Here is a 19022-nt window from a genome sequence, read left to right as displayed (position 1 = left end):
GTATGTAAATGACAATATTTTATTTTGTCTATCAAGTGAGAAATAGACCTGAAGATTAGAAACCATTATTCTAAGTAAGTGATATTGGATCAGAACATTAAATGATTCTGTTTTCTTACAACAATCTAAAACAATGAGACATATAATTTATGTTTTTTTGTGGGTTTGTCTTCTTAGCTGCTGTTTGCTGTTTAGAGAAGGTCTCAGGACAATGATATAGCACTTAGGGAAAAAAATACAAATCAGTAGCCCAACACTAGAAGCTATAATGGAGAAGATCTCCACAGCAACCATATATTTCCCCTTGGTGCTCAGGTATGTTGGAACAAAGGACAACCACACACTGCAGAAGACCAACATGCTAAAGGTGATAAACTTGGCTTCATTGAAAACATCAGGCAATTTTCTTGCTAGGAAAGCCACTGTAAAGCTAATAATGGCAAGGAAGCCCATGTAGCCCAAGACACAATAGAACATGTAGACTGATCCTTCATTACACTCCAGAAAGATTTCTTCTGCCCCTGAACTCATGTCAGCATCTGGGAATGGGGGAGAGGTTGTCAACCAAATAGTGCAAATAAATCCTTGAAGCAAGGTGCAGCACAATATGATAGACACTGCTAATCTTCTTCCAACCCATCTGGTCATCTTAGACCCAGGCTTAGTGGCCATGAATGCCAAAATCACAATGATGGTTTTGGCCAAGACACAAGAAATGGCCACAGAGAAGATGATACCAAAAATAGTTTGACGAAGGAGACACGTCACTTTATCAGGTTTTCCAAGGAATAATAATGAACAAAGAAAAGAAAAGAAGAGAGCAATAAGGAGAGCATAGGTGAGATTCCGGTTGTTGGCTTTGACTATGGGAGTGTCCTGATGCTTAATAAAGATCCAAAGGATTCCAGATGTGACCAAACAAAAGAAAAGCACAGAAGTGGCGAAAATGATCCCCAGAGTTTCTTCATACATCAAAAATGTTGCAGTCTTTGGAAGACACAAATCCTGCTTCACATTTGCATACTGATCTTCTGGACACTGAAAGCAATCATCCATGTCTACAAAATAAATTAGCAATTTAGGAATTACATGGAAAGAATCAAAACTGAGCCATGCACATTACAAAAAAGACAAGGGGTTTTTTTTTTATGTTTGAAAAACAATCACAGTGGTAGACTTTCAATAAAGTTCTTTTTGAAAACCAGTGGTGGGTTTCCAATATTCTTACCACTAGTTCGCCAGGCGCATGCACATGCCTTCCGTGCATGCGTCTGGCCTTTTGCACATTCGCTTTGCTCACTCGCACATCTTCCGAGCATGCCAAAGGTGGTATTGACCAGGTTTTGACCAGTTCTGGAGAACCGGTAGCGGAAACTTTGAGTAGTTCAGAGAACTGGTAAATACCACCTCAGACTGGCCCCACCCCCATCTATTCTCTGCCTCCCGAGTCCTAGCTGATCGGGAGGAAATGGAGATTTTGCAGTAACCTTCCCCTGGGGTGGGATGGGAATGGAGATTTTACAGTATCCTTCCCAAGCCATGCCCACAGAACCAGTAGTAAAAAAATTTGAATCCCATCACTGGCGCTTGCGCCTGGCCTCAAAAACATGCCCAAATAGGACATCATAGAGCCGGGGTGGGTGGATGGGCTGGGGTGGGTGGGTGGTTTCGGCCCACCCACAATCTTCACTACTGGTTCACCCAAACTCGTATGAACTGGCTGAATACCACCTCTGTTGAAAACTCCTTTGCTGCAAAACACTACTTGATATCACCGTAGACATCCATTCCATAAACTGAATGCTGGTCAATTTCCATGTTTTACTCCATCCATTTGTCAGGTGGAACAATTACTCCCAAACATTACTCATTGCTCTTTTGACCCACCATTTTATTAAGGCACTGCATATTTTCCAGGATACCAAATGCAAGAACTCACCGACTTGGTTGGAAATCTTTCCATGTGGACATCGTAGACAATTATAGCAACAAAATGGCTTCCCTTCTATCTTGCTTCTCGTAGAACCTGAATGGCACTTACTATTACACCAAGATAGAGGTTGGACCTGTTCAAGAGGGAAAGAAGAAAATGCTTTGCTTTGGCAAAATTTTTTTAATGGTAATACAGTACTGGAATGTCATAATGCTTTGCTTCCATGCCTTTAAAAATGGTTAGCTTCTGTTTTAGTTTATTCACATGAGAGAAGGTTTATTTCTGTTTATTTCTTCCAGCCCTTTCAGCACTTTGTAACATTAAATAAGGATTATAAGATCAATATATAGGAATCTAAGTATGTAGGTATGTAGTTTGATAAACTACTTTTACTCCTTGTGTTTTTCTACACAATCCAAACTGTGTGCTAAATCCTTGCCTAAATTCTGCCTTTTGCAGCTCTTGATATCAATGGGAAAACATACACTTTTATGTCAATATGATAAGAAACTTCAACTCTTAAATACCCCAGTCCCTCTAGCTACATATCTAATTTAGAAAAGACAGCCAAAGGTTCACTAGATGGTTCAGAGATTTGTCTAGAGAACATTTAGGAATCTTGGAATCCTTGAAACCTTCTGTAGCTTAATCTAATTTCTGTGTAGGATTTTGAATCTAAGACAATTTGAGGACTGACAGGGGTTTAAAAGCAGAGGTGAAATCCAGTAGGTTCTGACAGGTTCTGGAGAACTGGTAGCGGAAATTTTGAATAGTTTGGAGAACTGCCAAATACCACCTCTGTCTGGCCCCAGAGTGGGTTGGGCATGGAGATTTTGCAATATCCTTCCCCCAGGAGTGGGGAGGGAATGGGAATTTTGTGGTATCCTTCCCCTGGAGTGGGATAGAAATGGAGATTTTGCAGTATCCTTCCTCTGCCACACCCACCAAGCAATGCCCACAGACTTGGTAGTAAAAAAAATTGAATTTCACCACTGTCTAAAAGCCAAAATGAAACTGACCATACCTGGTTAAACCTCTCTGGCCATACAATATCATCCTCATTAATGGTGAACAATGCCCTTTGGGAGTCCTTGGGGTCCATCCTTCCAACTGTGACTCTCAGAAAAGATAGATTGGGAAATGTGATCCAATTCATAATATCAAATCCAGTTTCCAATTCTCCATTTTGGTTGAAAGAAACCTTTTGTTCAGCACTATTATTGAATGAGACCCCCCTCATAAATTTGTTGAGCTACATTGGAAAAGAAGCCAAGACAACGTTAGATGAATGGGTGGATGGATGGATGGATGGATAGATAGATAGATAGATAGATAGATAGATAGATAGATAGATAGATAGATAGATTAGATTAGATTAGATAAGATAGATTGGATGGATGGATGGATAGATGGATGGATGGAGAAAGAGAGAGAGAGAAAGACAGACAGAGAATAGATAGATGATAGATGAGATAGATAGATAGATAGATAGATAGATAGATAGATAGATAGATAGATGATAGATAGATAGAGAAGATAAATATAGATAGATTAGATGATAGATGATAGATGATAGGTGATAGAGAGAGAGAGAGAGAGAGAGACAAAGAGACAGAGAGAGACAGAGAGACAGAGAGACAGACAGAAATATAGAAGCTCAAGATGATAAGATTCATCCCCCCATTTTAAGATAGGTGCTGATTCTGGTGAGGCTGGTGAATAGAATCTCTTCACCTAGTAGAGGACACTGTGGCCAAAAAGCAGCTGGACATGAGAATCAGTCTGCTGATCATTCTCGAATCAAAGAGCAATCTTGAGATCACCCTTCTATGCTCCTAACTCCTTTTTTTGTGTGTGAATCAATAGCAGAAATGGGTGTTTCTGCAGCTCCTTGTGGTCTTCTGAGAGTTATGGGTTCCATCATGTCATGAGCTATTAATGTATTTTTTATTTTTTAAGGACTCAAAGTTTAACCTAGTTCATCTCTTTAATCACCTTAGGAGTTTAATTTTCTTTGTATTGCTTTTTTAAAGATTAAAAACCCCTTCTGAACTCACAGGTTTGTATTAGCTGGATGACACCATGTTTAATCTGTTAAAAAGAAATAAAAATACATAGTTCCCGCTTGATAAGATTTTATTTTTTGTAATAAATAAGACAGGATGACTATAACATTGTTTTACTGTTTAAATACCAAGAATTTGGATGAAAAATTGATTTAAAGCAAGATTAAACAAGATTAAAAATTGATTTAAACCAAGAAGTCAACTAAAAACATATTCTTTTGTGAGAAAGAATGTCTTTGGTGAGAAAGCTTTGAAGACTAACCTTTAGAAAAATGCTAAAAGGTGGCATCATTAAAGAAAATTCATAATGTATGGATTCAAGAACTGTAGGAACCAAAAAGAAATATACTGCAACCAAAAATGTTGTACAGAACTTCCTTCAAACAAAATTGAGAAGGATATTTCAGAGGACCCTAAAATAATAAGCTATAAGAAAAAGATGGAATATTGAATCTACAAACCAAGCAGGAGGACGATTTAAAAGACAGCAAAAGTACATTAATAAGACATCAAAAGAATGATGTGAGACAATATATTCAGTGGTGGAATTAATATTTTTTTTACTACTGGTTCTGTGGGCGTGGCTTGGTGGGTGTGGCTTGGTGGGCGTGGCAGGGGAAGGATACTGTAAAATCTCCATTCCCTCCCGGGGTGACTACCTCCTTTCCAGCTCTGTGTGCAGGGCAACAAAAGAAGACCCAGCCGATCAGATGGGACTTGATCAGCCGGGACTCGGAAGGCGGCGAATAGATGAGGATGGGGCCAGTCAGAGGTGATATTTGCCGCTTCTCCAAACTACTCAAAATTTCTGCTACTGGTTCTCCAGAATCGGTCAGAACCGACTGAATACCACCTCTGAATATACCTAATATTGCACATCTCGACCGCAGCAAGAATTGTATATGCGCAGCGAAAACACCCTTTCACAGGAGGAGACGATAAGGAAGATACTAGTCTGTGAAGAAATGGACAGACTAACGCTAAGAATAAAAGATAAAGGAGATACAGAATACTATGCTACATGGGATATTTTCTATCAATGGTTAGAAACACGAGGCAGAAGTTGGAATGCGAAAGAATCAGATTAGGTGAACATGGAAAGAGACATTATGTATGTATTAGACTGTAGGTATTAGAATGGTAGATAAGTTGACATACTGGAATACGATGGTCCGAAATTACTGTACATCACTAACACTGTTTAACATAGTATATATGTTACTTTGTTTTTACCTTTGTTTCATGGCAAGTGGAACGCCAGGACAATTACACTGTATTCAATATATTTATATGTAAACAATAAAAAAATATATTTCTAAAAAAAAGAATGATGTGGATTGCTTATTTTTGAGATATGAGAGATTTGCTAGAGAGGCTGCACTGAAATTACAAATGGACTTTGATAAAGATGACAAGGATGTTAATGAGGGGAAAGATAGAGCAGAAAAAAAAACAATTTGATACATGGGATTAAGGATTGTTGGGAGGAAAAGAAAAATGCAGCAATGGTTTATTTGATTATGGTTAAATAAAAGGTTGATATGTCTGGTGTTGTTCAGTTGATATTTTGACTGATTGGAGGTAATGGTTTAATCTGTAATATTTATATTCTTACTTTTGGTATGTAAATCAGAGCTTATTATTATAGTAGGTTCCTGTCTGTGGTGATGTTTAATGATTATTTTGGAAACATTTTGCTTTAGAATTATAATATTGGGGATTTAGTTCATCATATCTATTTTAGGGCTTTTGTTAATGAGGGATTACTATCTCTGGACATGTTTAATTATTTTTAATTGTTGCAATGTTTAATTGTTAATTGAGATAAGACTTTTCTTATTGTAATCATGCATTAGGAGGATTAAACAATGTTTAATTTTTATTTGAGATTAGAGCTTTCTTGTTGTTATGAGGCACTGGGGGATTAGGGATTTAAATAGAAATGGGGATACATATCTACATTGCCTTTTCATGGATTACTGCCTTCTCGTGGCAAAGGGGCTTGCGTAGCTCAATGAAGCTATGAGCTATGCCGGGCAGGCAGTGGTGGGATTCAACCAGTTCGCACCACTTCGGGAGAACCGGTTGTTAACTTTCTGAGCAGTTTGGTGAACTGGTTGTTGGAAGAAATCATTAGGGCAGAGAACCGGTTGTTAAATTATTATTATTATTATTTTTAAATTTGATTTATATGCCGCCCTTCTCCGGAGACTCAGGGCGGCTTACAGTGCGCTAAGCAATAGCCTTTATCCTTTTGTATATTTATACAAAGTCAGTTTATTGCTCCCACAAACTGGGTCCTCAATTTACCTACCTTAGAAAGGATGGAAGGCTGAGTCAACCTTGAGCCTGGCGAGATTCGAACCTGCAGTAATTGCAGGCAGCTGGTCTTAATTACAGGGTGCTTTAGACCACTGTACTATCAAGGCTCTGTAAATCTCTGAATCCCACCACTGCGTGCAGGGCCACCCAAGTCGAACAGATCATAGCAGAGAGCTCTGACAAAACGTGATCCACTGGAAAAGGAAATGGCAACCCACTCCAGTATCTTTGCCATGGACAGTACCAAAAGGAAAGAAGAAGAAGGGGATGACAGAGAATGAGGTGGCTGAAGCAGTAGGAGTGAGCTTAAATGGATTCCAGAGGATGGTAGAGGACAGGAAGGCCTGGAGGAACGTTGTCCATGGGGTCGCGATGGGTCGGACATGACTTTGCAACTAACAGCAACAACAATCTACATTGTTAGGTATTTCCGCTAATTTTTATTGGACCTTTATCAATTCATAAAGTGGTCTGAGAATTAAGAGTTGAGTTTAGAGAAAATGAAATGAGGTATGGAATGAAGATGTATTTGGCTGTATTTTAAAAGAGAGTGATAAGTGGTTAATTTTAATATTAATTAAATATTAATTTTAATATTTTAAATTACTTAATCTGTTTCTTAATAGTTTTTAACTTCTATATGTATTTGTATTTATTATGGCTGTTCGCCGCCCTGAGTCCTTCGGGAGTAGGGCGGTATACAAATATGAAAAATAAATAAATAATATACTTGCTGGGGATAAAGGGGCAAGTTTCTCTTTCTTATTCTCTTCTTTTCCCTTCTTATTGGCGGAAGCTCTGCACTTTTTAAACATTTTTGTCTTTCTTGTGCACTATTTGTTTTATCTGTTGAATATAAAAATTAACAAAATTGTTAAAAAAAAGAAAGAGCAAATCTGTGCTGTAGGAAATATTTGGTTATTATAAGATGTCTAAAGACATCAGCTACAGAAATAAAACAGTGAAATCAATGCTGCAACCTGACAAAGTTCTTGAAATGTGGACATTTAGGAAAGCATGGAAAACCTAGATATTGTAAGGCCAAAGAAAGAGCATCCTTTAACATAAAATGAAAAACTGGATGCTCCCGTTCCTAATACATATGCAGATGTAATAATTTATAATGACATTATTTGGAATAGAGCTAAGAGAGGTGATGACATTGACAGTGGCGGTATTCAGCCGGTTCGGATTGGTTCAGGAAAACCGATAGTGGCGACCTGCGGGTGGGCAACCCATTCGCCCCGGCCCTATGCCATCCTATTTAGCCACATTTTCTAAGCCACGTGCATGCGTGCAAGCTGCATGCACAAGCAAAGTGCATGTGCGGAAGACCACACGCATGTGCAGAAGGCATGCAAGCAAAGCAAGTGCGCAAGCGCACACTCACATTTTTGGTGCTGGGCGAACTGGTTGCTAAATTATGTGAAACCCACCACTGGACATTGAGTAAAACTACATTCTTAGATATAGTACATTCTCCAAGGAAGTGTTGTGGTCTGCCAGCAGCCTGCGGAGCTGGCAGCGGAGTCGGACAGTGATGAGGCTGAGGAAGAACATGGGCCAGTCCTGGAGGCTGGGGAAGGCCCAGATGAGGGCTCTGCATCAGAGGCAGAGATGGGGCCAGGGCCATCGGGGAGTGAGGTGCAGACTGATAGGAGTGAGGCAGAGGAACAGGAGGAGCCTGTTCCTAATGCACCCATGAGAAGAGCTTCTAGAAGGCAAGAGCAGCTCAAGCAAAGAGGACAACTTGGGAGTAGGGCCAAGAGATGATTGGCCCCTCCCATAAGGCTTAAAACAGACCAGCAATGGCATTTGGGCTTTGCTGGAAAACAGAGTTGGTAGCTTTCTCTTCTTCTTCATCTACGTCTTGTATTTATTTTTGTATCTGTGACTTCTGAACGTTTGCCAAGAAAGGCCTTTAGCAGTTTGCCTAATTGGACAAGGTTTGAGATAAGATTGAGGAATTTGTGTGGGATGAATTTGCTTTAATTTAGTTGAATGACACTGGGAATGAAGTAATTCTCAGCTGTTCGAATAAAGTTTGTTTGTTTTTTGCACTGGCTGATTTTCTTACTACTTACTTGGGCCTGGGTCACAACAGGAAGAATGAATTTCAATTAGGTTTAAGATCAGGGTGGCAGATACAATGAGTAGCCAGTAATTGGTTTGCTTAGGGTTTTACCTTCCACAGTTTTTGATCCAGATGTTCCAGTTTGGCTTTATGCCCTCTAGCTCTGTATTCCAGCATGGATGAATGGCAGTTGTGCAAAGCATATGCCATAACATGGATGGCATTGTAGATGCTGTAGCTGTGGCCAGTCATATCCATTTCAAACACAGATGTAGGAAGAGCTTCCAGTTTCTCCTTTCCAGTGCAGGGAATCTCATTTTCATCTTCATTCATAACAGAGATGGAGAAGGAACACTGAAAGGCACTTTCCCAGAAGAGCTTGATAAAACTATCGTCTTCTAAGTTTGGTTTCCTCATCTGAACAAATTGCTGGAATCCTAACACCTTCTCTGTGTGAATTGCAAAAGACAGAGCACCATGGAGGAAGACTAGGTCGCTATTCCTTAGAAAGGAAAGGGAGGTGAAATCCATCTCAGCTGTCATCACCCAGATTTTACTTTTTCTCCATAATGGTGCATCTTCAATTTTCAGATTGGTGGAAAGAAGTCTCAGAACGATAACTCCATAAATTTCACCATGAACTAGTACTATGTTAGCGGTGCTTTTCATCACCACCATGTACATTTCAAGTCCCATATCTACCAACTCAACAATGCTGCTTGAGTCATCAATGATTGGAAATGTTTCAATGAAGTCTGAGCAGATCCCCTTCTGGGCTAACATGGGAACCAGATCTTGTATGAACTTCTCACCACTGTCATTTTTCAGAGACAAGATCCCAATCCATGTCCATCTGAAATGCAGCAGTAATAGAAAGATTCCTTTATACTGATGGTCCATACTTGGGAACATTTGCTGATATAAAACCGCCTCTTTTTTCATACTACTTTCAGTAGTGGAACCATACATAATCTTCAGAAAAAGAAAAATACTGGGAAATAGACAATAGGACATTTGTTTTTCTTTTCTTTTTCTTTAAAAATAATGTGTAGTGATAGCATTTACCTACTTAAGCTACAATATAGATTAAAAGGTAAAGGTTCCCCTCGCACGTATGTGCTAGTCATTCCCGACTCTAGGTGGTAGTGCTCATCTCCGTTTCAAAGCCGAAGAGCCAGTGCTGTCTGAAGACGTCTCCATGGTCATGTAGCTGGCATTACTAAACCTCAAAGGTGCATGGAACACTGTTACCTTCCCACCAAGGTGATCGCTATTTTTCTGTTTGCATTTTTTACGTGCTTTCGAACTGCTAGATTGGCAGAAGCTGGGAAAAGTAACGGGAGCTCACCCCATTATGCAGCACTAGGGATTCGAACCTCTGAACTGCCGATCTTTCGATCAACAAGCTCAGCATCTTAGCCACTGAGCCACCGCGTATATAGATATCAATGCCTAAAACATATTTTGACTAAGGTGTGATATTTCACATAAATATTTAGAGAATCCTACATGGAGATTTTTTTAAGTGAAAGGCTGAGTTGCATCAGCAAACTTGATCAAATTTGTTGCACCAAAATTTCCTAGCAGTTTGTATTTGTAAAATGATTAGATTATCCCTTAAAAAAACTTTTCCACTTTTTACAATTCTAAGAATAATCTAGACTGAGTCAAAATTTTTCAAGTTTCAATTTCCAGACATTAGGGGTGCTCAAAAGTTGTGACATGTCTTGGGGATAGTAAAGATATTTTGATTATTTTAATATAATTTAGATGTGCTTGGTAAGTAACCTACATAAATATCATAACTTTTTAACATGTTGTTTGTTTCATTTGAATACTCTATATTCTTAGTCAATTCTTAGAAAATTCTCTATAGTTTTAGTCACATTGCTTAAGTGGAAAATTAATATTTGGGAAAGCATAACACAAACATTGATAATTTAAACCACAAAAGGTCTGGAAAGTTATGGCCACAAACCTGAGGACATTAGTACACTACAGCAGAATTCCCTTGTAGTCATCAGAAGCCATCAGTTTTAACAATAATCTTGTTATTTTGGGAAGAATCCCTTCTTTTCTATACCATAAACCAGCGGTTCTCAACCTGTGGTCTAGGATCCCTGGGGGGCTGTGACGTCACCTCGGGGAGGGGGGGGTCCTGCCATGGCTGGAAGAAATGTTATGATTTAAATCTTGATGGTCCGTGGCCATGTTCCATGGCCACAATAGATATTTAAAGGGGGTCCATGGTGAATAAAAGATTGAGAACCACAGTCAAAAAAGAAGGATAAAAGGGCATTGATGGCTATCTACTTGGTCTGGAGTCCATCAAAGCTCATACCTGTGGCATCTTGTAGAGAGACAGGATGGTAGCCATGTGTAGACATACCTCAGTGGTAGGTCCTCCAAGGACTGCTATTGGTCGATGCTGTGCATCACAGTTGTAATTAGGAATGAACTGGCTCTTTTTAGAGAAAAGTTCCAATGAGGCACGATATGTCCAACTGGTCATGAAGTAGGTATTATAGATCTGAAATCCAAAGGTGTGATTGGGTAAAAGATGAGGATTTCTGTTGATTTCTTTGATGGCAAATTCTAAGGCCAAGATGTGCTGGTAGATTGGAGTCATGACCCTAGAAAGGGAAATATATATGTATTTTTCACTATGCATTCAATTGAAATGAAAGCACATGACATACTTTTTTTTTTACAAGTGAATGGAATGAAAGCATTGCAATCATTTTGATTTTGATGACACTCTTCCAATAGTCATGCTCTCAGTGTACATAAAAAGGGAAGATACATTCATCAAGAATCATAAGGTACAACACTTAATGATAGTCATAGGGTACAAATAAGCAATCAAATCATACTAGGAAACAATCAATATAAATATAAATTGTAAGGATATAGCAACAAGTTACAGTCATGCAGTCATAAGTGGGAGAAGATGGGTGATAGGAACAATGAGAAGATTAATAGTAATAGTAATGCAGATTAGTGAATAGTTTGACAGTGTTGTGGGAATTATTTGTTTAGCAGAGTGATGGCATTCAGGTAAAGACTGTTCTTGTGTCTAGTTGTTCTGGTGTGCAGTGCTCTATAGCATCATTTTGAGGGTAGAAGTTGAAACAATTTATGTCCAAGATGCGAGGGATCTGTAAATATTTTCACAGTCCTCTTTTTGACTCGTGCAGTATACAGTTCCTCAATGGAAGGCAGGTTGGTAGTAATTGTTTTTTCTGCAGTTCTAATTATCTTCTAAAGTCTGTGTCTGTCTTGTTGGATTGCAGAACCAAACCAGACAGTTATAGAGGTGCAGATGACAGACCCAATAGTTCCTCTGTAGAACCGCATCAGCAGCTCCTTGGGCAGTTTGACCTGAGTTGGCACAGAAAGAACATTCTTTGTTGTGCTTTTTTGATAACGTTTTTGATGTTAGGTGTTCATTTTAGGTCTTGAGATATGATAGAACCTAGAAATTTGAAGGTCTCTACTGTTGATACTGTGTTGTCTAGTAACTTGGGTGTTTCTTTTTTTAAAAAAAAATGGATTAATAGTAGCACTTTAGCATATTAATACTTATTAGCTGATAACCCCAAAGTGGACCATCACTTCTTTCATTATGTCAGACAGGGTTAAGATGAGAAATCTCAGGAACATTTCTCTAAAGAACCTAACTCGGTCATGTCTAAAAAGTGAACATGAAAACTGTTGGAGAAGCTCTAAAGCAAGCATTTCCAACTTGCAGCCTACATGCAACCTTTGGCCCTGGATATCTAGTAATGAGGACCCACAAGATAATAATAAAAAAATATTAATATAATATGCTTCATTGTTTTCACATCATGGTGGGAAAATTTGAGAAACAAATGAAAGATTCCCCCCTCACACACCCCGCTTGTAGGATACAATCATCACATAGCAATCTTGGATTATGGATGAGGTTTATGAAAAGGAAAAGGAGAGGAAGAGGATAATGGAAAAGGTGGAAGAGTGGGAGGATGGAGATAGGGCTAACCAGCAAAGAAAAGGTCAAGTCAATCACTGGAAGCATGGCTAATATGAACAGACTTCCTACGGTAGTTGAAATTAACATTTTCTGTGAGTAAAATCTTACACAGCGTCCTCAAAGAGCTCCTCAGAGGGACGTTTGCTGAAGTCTATCATTGTGTGGAAGACATAGATCTGAGACAGCATGTTCACAACAATGAGGTCTCCTGGCTGGTATCGCTTGTGAAGAAATGGCAGAGGGTCACTGATGTCACATTTAGCCCTACCAGTCCTGCACACCACTTGCGGTAAAGGCACAATCACCGATACTGCAAATATCACCATCTTTGACCACAGCATGTTTTTCTTATGTCAATTTCTGTGAATCAACATTCTCTTTCATGAAGTATAATTCTCTTTGAGTTAATCACTCCCCTCCCATTCCCTGTCCCCCATGGATTTAGAGATGAAGTTGAAATAATTACATTGGGGTTGTTAATTGCAGTAGAATAATGCCCAATTTTGGAAGCAAAATCCTGGGAAAACTTGAACAAGAAAACATGTTTTGACTATGTCAGTAGAGATCGCTTTTAGAAATTCTGCAGTGTGGGGGCAAGCAACGCAGATGTTTGTAATGACTGAGAGCATTAGAGATCCTAATTCTAATGATAACTTTCTAAACTTTTCCTTCATGTGTAGAAGGACAAGAAGAATGTTTAGGTCTCCTAAATCAGAGGTGTCAAACTCACATCATCACAGTGGTATCACGTGATGTATTGGGACTTTCCCCCCCCCTTCGCTAAACTGAGCATCGGTGTGGCAGCGCATGACGCATCCGATCCGTGGGCCCGGAGTTCTACAGCCCTGTCCTAAATGCTTAAATAAATGGAACTTAATATTAATTCACAAAAGTGAACCAAAGTGAAGTTAAAGAGCTGCTTTTAACAACAACAAAAAAACTCTTTTGGAATTGCTTCAGTCCTTTCTGAGAATGATTCTCTGGGAATGTCTGGAATTAAACGGAAAGTGTGACAAAAAACATAGAAAATTGTGAAACAGATTTGAAAACAAGAATGCCTCCCCACTTAAGCACATTCTGTTTGGGGCCAAAAGTCCAATCAAAGTGTGCATCCAAAATTTTGAAAAGCATTTAGGTATCTGATTATTGCTCAATAGATGCAAGTCTTCTGCAGGGTACAAATCAGAGGTTGGTTTCAGCAGGTTCTGACCAGTTTTGGAGAACCTCTAGTGGAAATTTTGAGTAGTTTGGAGAACCAGTAGTAAAAGTACTACTACTAGTACTTTACTAGTACTAGTAAAAGTACTAAAAGAACCAGTAGTAAATAGATGGCCCCTCCCCCATCTATTCTCTGTCTCCCAAATCCCAGCTGATCGGGAGGAAATGGGGATTTTGCAGTAACCTTCCCCTGGATTTGGAAGGAATGGAGATTTTACAGTATCCTTCCCCTGCCATGCCTACCAAGCCATGCCCACCAAGCCATGCCACGCCCACCAAGCCACATCCACAGAACCAGTAGTAAAAATTTTTGATACCCACCACTGGTACAAATATAGTATCCCAACCCATCATTGCTGGCTACGCAAGAGTTGGTAGCTCATTTCAACATTTTCTCTTGAGGGTCTTGTCCCCATGAAAATCGGCACCCCCTTCTCCTCCTCCTCTTCTTCCTCCTCTATATAGTGCTGCAAGTATTGCTGATTTCTTCTGAGCTTTCTTTTGAATGTGTATCCTCTAAGTCAGGGGTGGGCTGCTGCTGGTTGTAATAACTGGTTCGCCCGGAACCAAAAATGTGAGTGGCCTCCTGCACCATGGGGGTGGGGGTGGGGTGCGTTTTTGCCCTCCCCAGATTCTGGAGGCTTTCCTCAAGGAGAGTGAAAAAAAAACTCCCCCGGGCTCCAGAAACCCTCCGGAGGGCAGAAACCAGCCCGTTTCTGGAGTTCTGGAACTTCCGATATGCCCATTTTTCACCCTCCCAGAGCCTCCACGTGGGCCCTGCGCTTACCTGGCATCCAAAACAGGCGGTTTGGAGACTCCTGGGAGGGGAGAGGCAGGGTGGGCGGGGTCAGCCAGTCCTTGCAATTATCTGTTCGGCGAACCGGATTAAAATTAATATCCAGTTCTTCTGAATCCGTCTGAACTGGTTGAATCCCACCCCTGCATTCAAAGCATGTTACATGGAGATTGATTAGTTATAATTCCTAAATTGCATCAACAAACAAGGTCAAAGACATATTGTTGTATCAACATTTCCTAACAGTTGGTATTCCATGGAAATGGATCATAGAGAATTATTACTGCAACAATGCTTATAACATCTTTCTGCCTGGCTTCCCAATTTTATTGGCAACAAACAATACAAGAACTTCTCCTACACTTGCTATGACTATGAAATTCCGTTCAGATAAAACTCACTTCTTTATGTCTTTTGCCCCGGTTGCTGTCATGTTCTCTAACTCATTCTCTTCCAATTTATCCCACATTTCATTCTTTACCTTCAATAACATTTAGGGGAACTGGAACTGGTAAATTGGTACTTTGTCTTTCATAAAATACTTCTCCTGTTTTTATAGTTCTGAGAATACTCTATATTTTAAATTATCATTTCCCTTAAATATAGTTTTAACGGAGAATTAATCCTTGGGGAGGCATTGCACACTCACTGATCTTTTAGATGTTTCAAATGACATATCAGAAAAGTATTGGCCACAAGCCTCAGGCCATTGGTATACCAAAACAAAATCCTCTTGTTGTCCACAGAACATATCAATTTTATTAAGAATATTCTCTTTAATTCAATAAGATCACCTTCTTTCCTGTGCCATAAATGCACCCATTACAAGAAAAGGAAGATATCTACTTATTCTGTGTTCCATTACAGTTCCTACCTGAAGCATATTGTAGAGGGACAGGATCAGGGGTGAAATGCTCCCAGTTCAGACCGGATTGCCTGATCCGGTAGTGATGGTGGTGGGTGGTTTGGAGAACCGGTAGCAAAAATGCCTGCCCCCCCCCATGCCCAACTGAGCTATGCGATCATCAGAGCCTTTTTTTTTTTTTTTTACTTTTAAAAGCATTTTTTCTTCGGCCAAAAAAATGCTTTTAAAAGTAAAAAAAAAAAAAAGGCTCTGATGATCTCACAGCTCAGCTGGGATAGTCAGAGCCTTTTAAAAGCATTTTTTCTACAAGCTCTTTGGCCGAAGAGCTTATAGAAAAAAATGCTTTTAAAAGGAAAAAAAGCCTCTGCCAATCAGGCAAGTCAGCTGGGATCATCAGAGGCTTTAAAAAAAAAGCTTCTGCCGATCAGGCAAGTCAGCTGGGATCGTCAGAGGCTTAAAAAAAAAAAAAAGAAAGCCTCTGCTGGTCAGGCAAGTCAGCTGGGATCATCAGAGGCTTTAAAAGCATTTTTTTTACAATCTCTTTGGCCGAAGAAGTTATAGGAAAAATAATGCCTTAAAAAGCCTCTGACGATCCCAGCCGAGTTGCCTGATCGTTAGAGGCTTTTAAAAGCATTTTTTTCTGCAACCTCTTAAGGTTATAAAAGAAATGCTTTTAAAAGTTTTTTTAAAAATTGGCCACACCCGTCACATTACCCTCCCCCCCCACCACCACCACCAAGCCATGCCTACGGAACTGGAAGTAACAAATTTTACATTTCAGCACTGCTTCCAACAATATCATTTCTTCTGTAAGCAAATTTCCCTGCTGCAACCTTCTCTTTCATTAAATATAATTCTACTTGAGCTAATGGCTCAACCATACCCGGGGATTTAGAGGTGAAGTTGAAGTAATTACATAGGGATTGATAATTATAATAGAAAAGTCCCCGGTTTCAGCCTGGGAAACTTTGAACAGGGAAACATGTTTTTGCCAACTTCGCTGAGAATTACTTTTAGCATCTCATAGTGTAATTGTAAAACATACAAATGTTTATGGTGACTGAAAGCAAGAGAAGAATTTTAACTGATGAGAGTTTCATAAAGTTTTGTAGAAGGAAGAAATAATGTTCATGTCTCCCAATGGTTAAGACAATTTACAGATTATATCATAGCCAACATAAAGAGAAAGGGCAGCAAATCCATTTTGGAAGCACTTAATCCCTTTTGAGAATGATTCTCTGTTCTCATTCGAGACAATGAATCTGCATACAGACAGGAGGTTGAACAACTAGCTTTGTGGTGCAACCAGAACAATCTTGAACGAAATACACTCAAAACTGTAGAAATGGTGGTAGATTTTAGGATAAACCCTCCTATACTACCACCTCTTACAATACTAGACAACACAGTATCAACAGTAGAGACCTTCAAATTTCTAGGTTCTATCATATCTCAAGATGTGAGAGATCCTCTTAAAATGGACACCCAACATCAAAAACATCATCAAAAAAGCACAACACAGAATGTTCTTTCGTGCCAACTCAGAAAGTTGTGATGCTGCTGATCCTGTTCTACAGAGGAACTATTTAGTCTGTGATCTGAACCTCTATAACTGTCTGGTTTGGCTCTGCAACCCAACAAGAGAGACACAGACTTCAAAGGATGATTAGTACTGCAGAAAAAACAATAACTACCAACCTGCCTTCCATTGAAGATCTATATACTGCACAAGTCAAAAAGAGGGCTGTGAAAATATCTACAGACCCCTCGCATCCTGGACATCAATTGTTTCAACTTCTACCCTCAAAACAACAGTATAGAGCACTGTACACCAAAACAACTAGATACAAGGACAGTTTTTCCCAAACACCATCACTCTGCTAAACAAATAATTTCCACAACACTGTCAAATTATCTTCTAAAACTGTATTACTATTATTTTTCTCTTCCTTCCTAGTACCTATCTCTTCCAAATTATGACTATAATCATGTTGCTTGTATCTTTACAATTTATATTTTATTTGTTTCCTAAAATAATTTGATTGCTTATTAGTAACCTATGACTATCACTAAGTGTTGTATCTTATGATTCCTGATGAATGTATCTTTTCTTTTATGTACATTGAGAGCATATGCACCAGAGACAGATTCCTTGTGTGTCCAATCACACTTGGCCAATAAAGAATTCTCTTCTCTTCTCTTCTCTTCTCTTCTCTTCTCTTCTCTTCTCTTCTCTTCTATTCTATTCTATTCTATTCTATTCTATTCTATGCAACGAGATGGAATTGTTTAAGCGTGTGGAACATAACAATGCAGGTAAAAAAATAAGCTGACTTTGTATAAAAAAAGAACACCGCTTGGGGGGGGCGAAAACCCTACTAAGCAGGTATATACAAAAGTATGAAGGCTATTGCTTAACGCATTGTAAGCCGCCCTGAGACTCCGGAGAAGGGGGGCATATAAATAAATAAATAAATAAATAAATAAATAAATAAATAAATAAATAAATAAACAAAACAAACAAACAAACAAACAAACAAATAAATAAATAAATAAATGTGAGGAATTTGCATTGTGGTAGATATCCCTGAACATAAATAAACACATTGGTCATATTTATTCGGTCACCCATCTCAGACTGTGGGTGCTGTGGAACTAAGGCTAAAAAAATAAATAAAGAATGATTATGATTAAAAACTTTTAAATTATACAAGGCAAAATAGTTTTAAAAAAGAAAGAAAAAAAAATAGGCGAAGAGTTAGGTGTTAATTACCCTGGAGCCATGTTGATACTTCTTTAGTTATCTCCTCAGGTGCCCAAACCTGAGGAGATAACTAAGTCCTGAGGGATTTCTGGAAAGCTAAAAAGGGCTGAGGACAGTCTCACTTTGGGGGTTCCCTTCCATACACCCAACTTAACTACTCCCCCCCCCCAACTCTCACCCCAAAGAGAGAATTATTACTCAATGGGAAACCCCACACAATAGGGCTTGTAAGGCAGAGATGTTCTCTTCTAGAATTGGCTGAGGGAAAGGAGAAGGGACTTCCTGTCTGTAGTGCTCTGCTACTCTACAGCTACTTTGTCCCCTCCCCCTCCTCACACAGTCACCACCAACATTTCTAACTTTCCATAGTCCCCATAAGCCTCTCAAGTAAGAGGTTGCCAGAATGTAGCTATCAACGGTTCCTAGCAGCAGCTGACACTGATAGAGTTAATAGCCGTGCTACCCTCCAAAGAAATTGTGAGATACAGGCAGCAGAAAAGCAGACGGCAGAGGCAGCAAGATAATAATAGAATAACAGAGATGGAAGGGATCTTGTAGTGCAACACACACACACCCCTTTTCCAAGCAAGAGACCCTATACCATTTTTGACAGATGGAAATCCGGTCTCTTCTTGAAAGCTTCCAGGGATGAAGCTCCCACAACTTTTGAAGCTGTTCCATTGGTGTATTGTTCCCACCGTCAGAAAATTTCTCCTTATTTTTAAGTTGAATCTCTCCTTGATCAGGTTTCCATCCATTGTCCAGACTTCAGGTGCTTTGGAAAATAGGTTGACTCTTAGCTCGGCCAGGTGTAAATAGAGCCCCATCCACCGGCCCGCAGGTAAGAGAAGAGTGACACGCTCCCAGAAACCTAACCGGCCAGCCCAGAATTACAGAATTTACAACCGAAGCCGCCGGTTTCTCCTCCGATCCCTTCACCTGTCCGCTCCTTCAGCCGCTCGAGTCTAAGGG

At 39.5% G+C, this 19022-nt stretch overlaps 1 protein-coding gene across 1 annotated transcript; it reads right to left on the bottom strand.

The window, feature by feature from the left end:
• On the bottom strand, positions 1-12733 carry LOC117662198 (vomeronasal type-2 receptor 26-like). The gene is made up of 4 exons (XM_087893502.1): positions 12516-12733; positions 10785-11028; positions 1940-2066; positions 1-1058 (listed from the first exon to the last, which is right to left on the bottom strand). The coding sequence occupies exons 1-4, from the start codon at positions 12731-12733 to the stop codon at positions 148-150; spliced, it is 1500 nt and encodes a 499-aa protein (XP_087749628.1). The 3' UTR covers positions 1-147.
• Between the last annotated feature and the right edge of the window lie 6289 nt (positions 12734-19022).

The sequence above is a fragment of the Pantherophis guttatus genome, chromosome 4 (genome assembly GCF_059756535.1).
Source record: "Pantherophis guttatus breed Tessera chromosome 4, ASM5975653v1, whole genome shotgun sequence".
In the NCBI taxonomy this organism is placed as follows: domain Eukaryota; kingdom Metazoa; phylum Chordata; class Lepidosauria; order Squamata; family Colubridae; genus Pantherophis; species Pantherophis guttatus.
This window is presented reverse-complemented; position numbering and strand designations above follow the sequence as displayed.

Excerpts from the sequence above, each read along its gene's own strand:
- LOC117662198 (XM_087893502.1), bottom strand. The coding sequence starts at position 12,733 with ATGGTGATATTTGCAGTATCGGTGATTGTGCCTTTACCGCAAGTGGTG. Across the intron at positions 11,029-12,515 it reads GAGCTCTTTGAGGACGCTGT|GGTCATGACTCCAATCTACC; the intron begins GTAAGATTTTAC and ends TTCCCTTTCTAG. Across the intron at positions 1,059-1,939 it reads AAAGATTTCCAACCAAGTCG|ACATGGATGATTGCTTTCAG; the intron begins GTGAGTTCTTGC and ends TTTATTTTGTAG.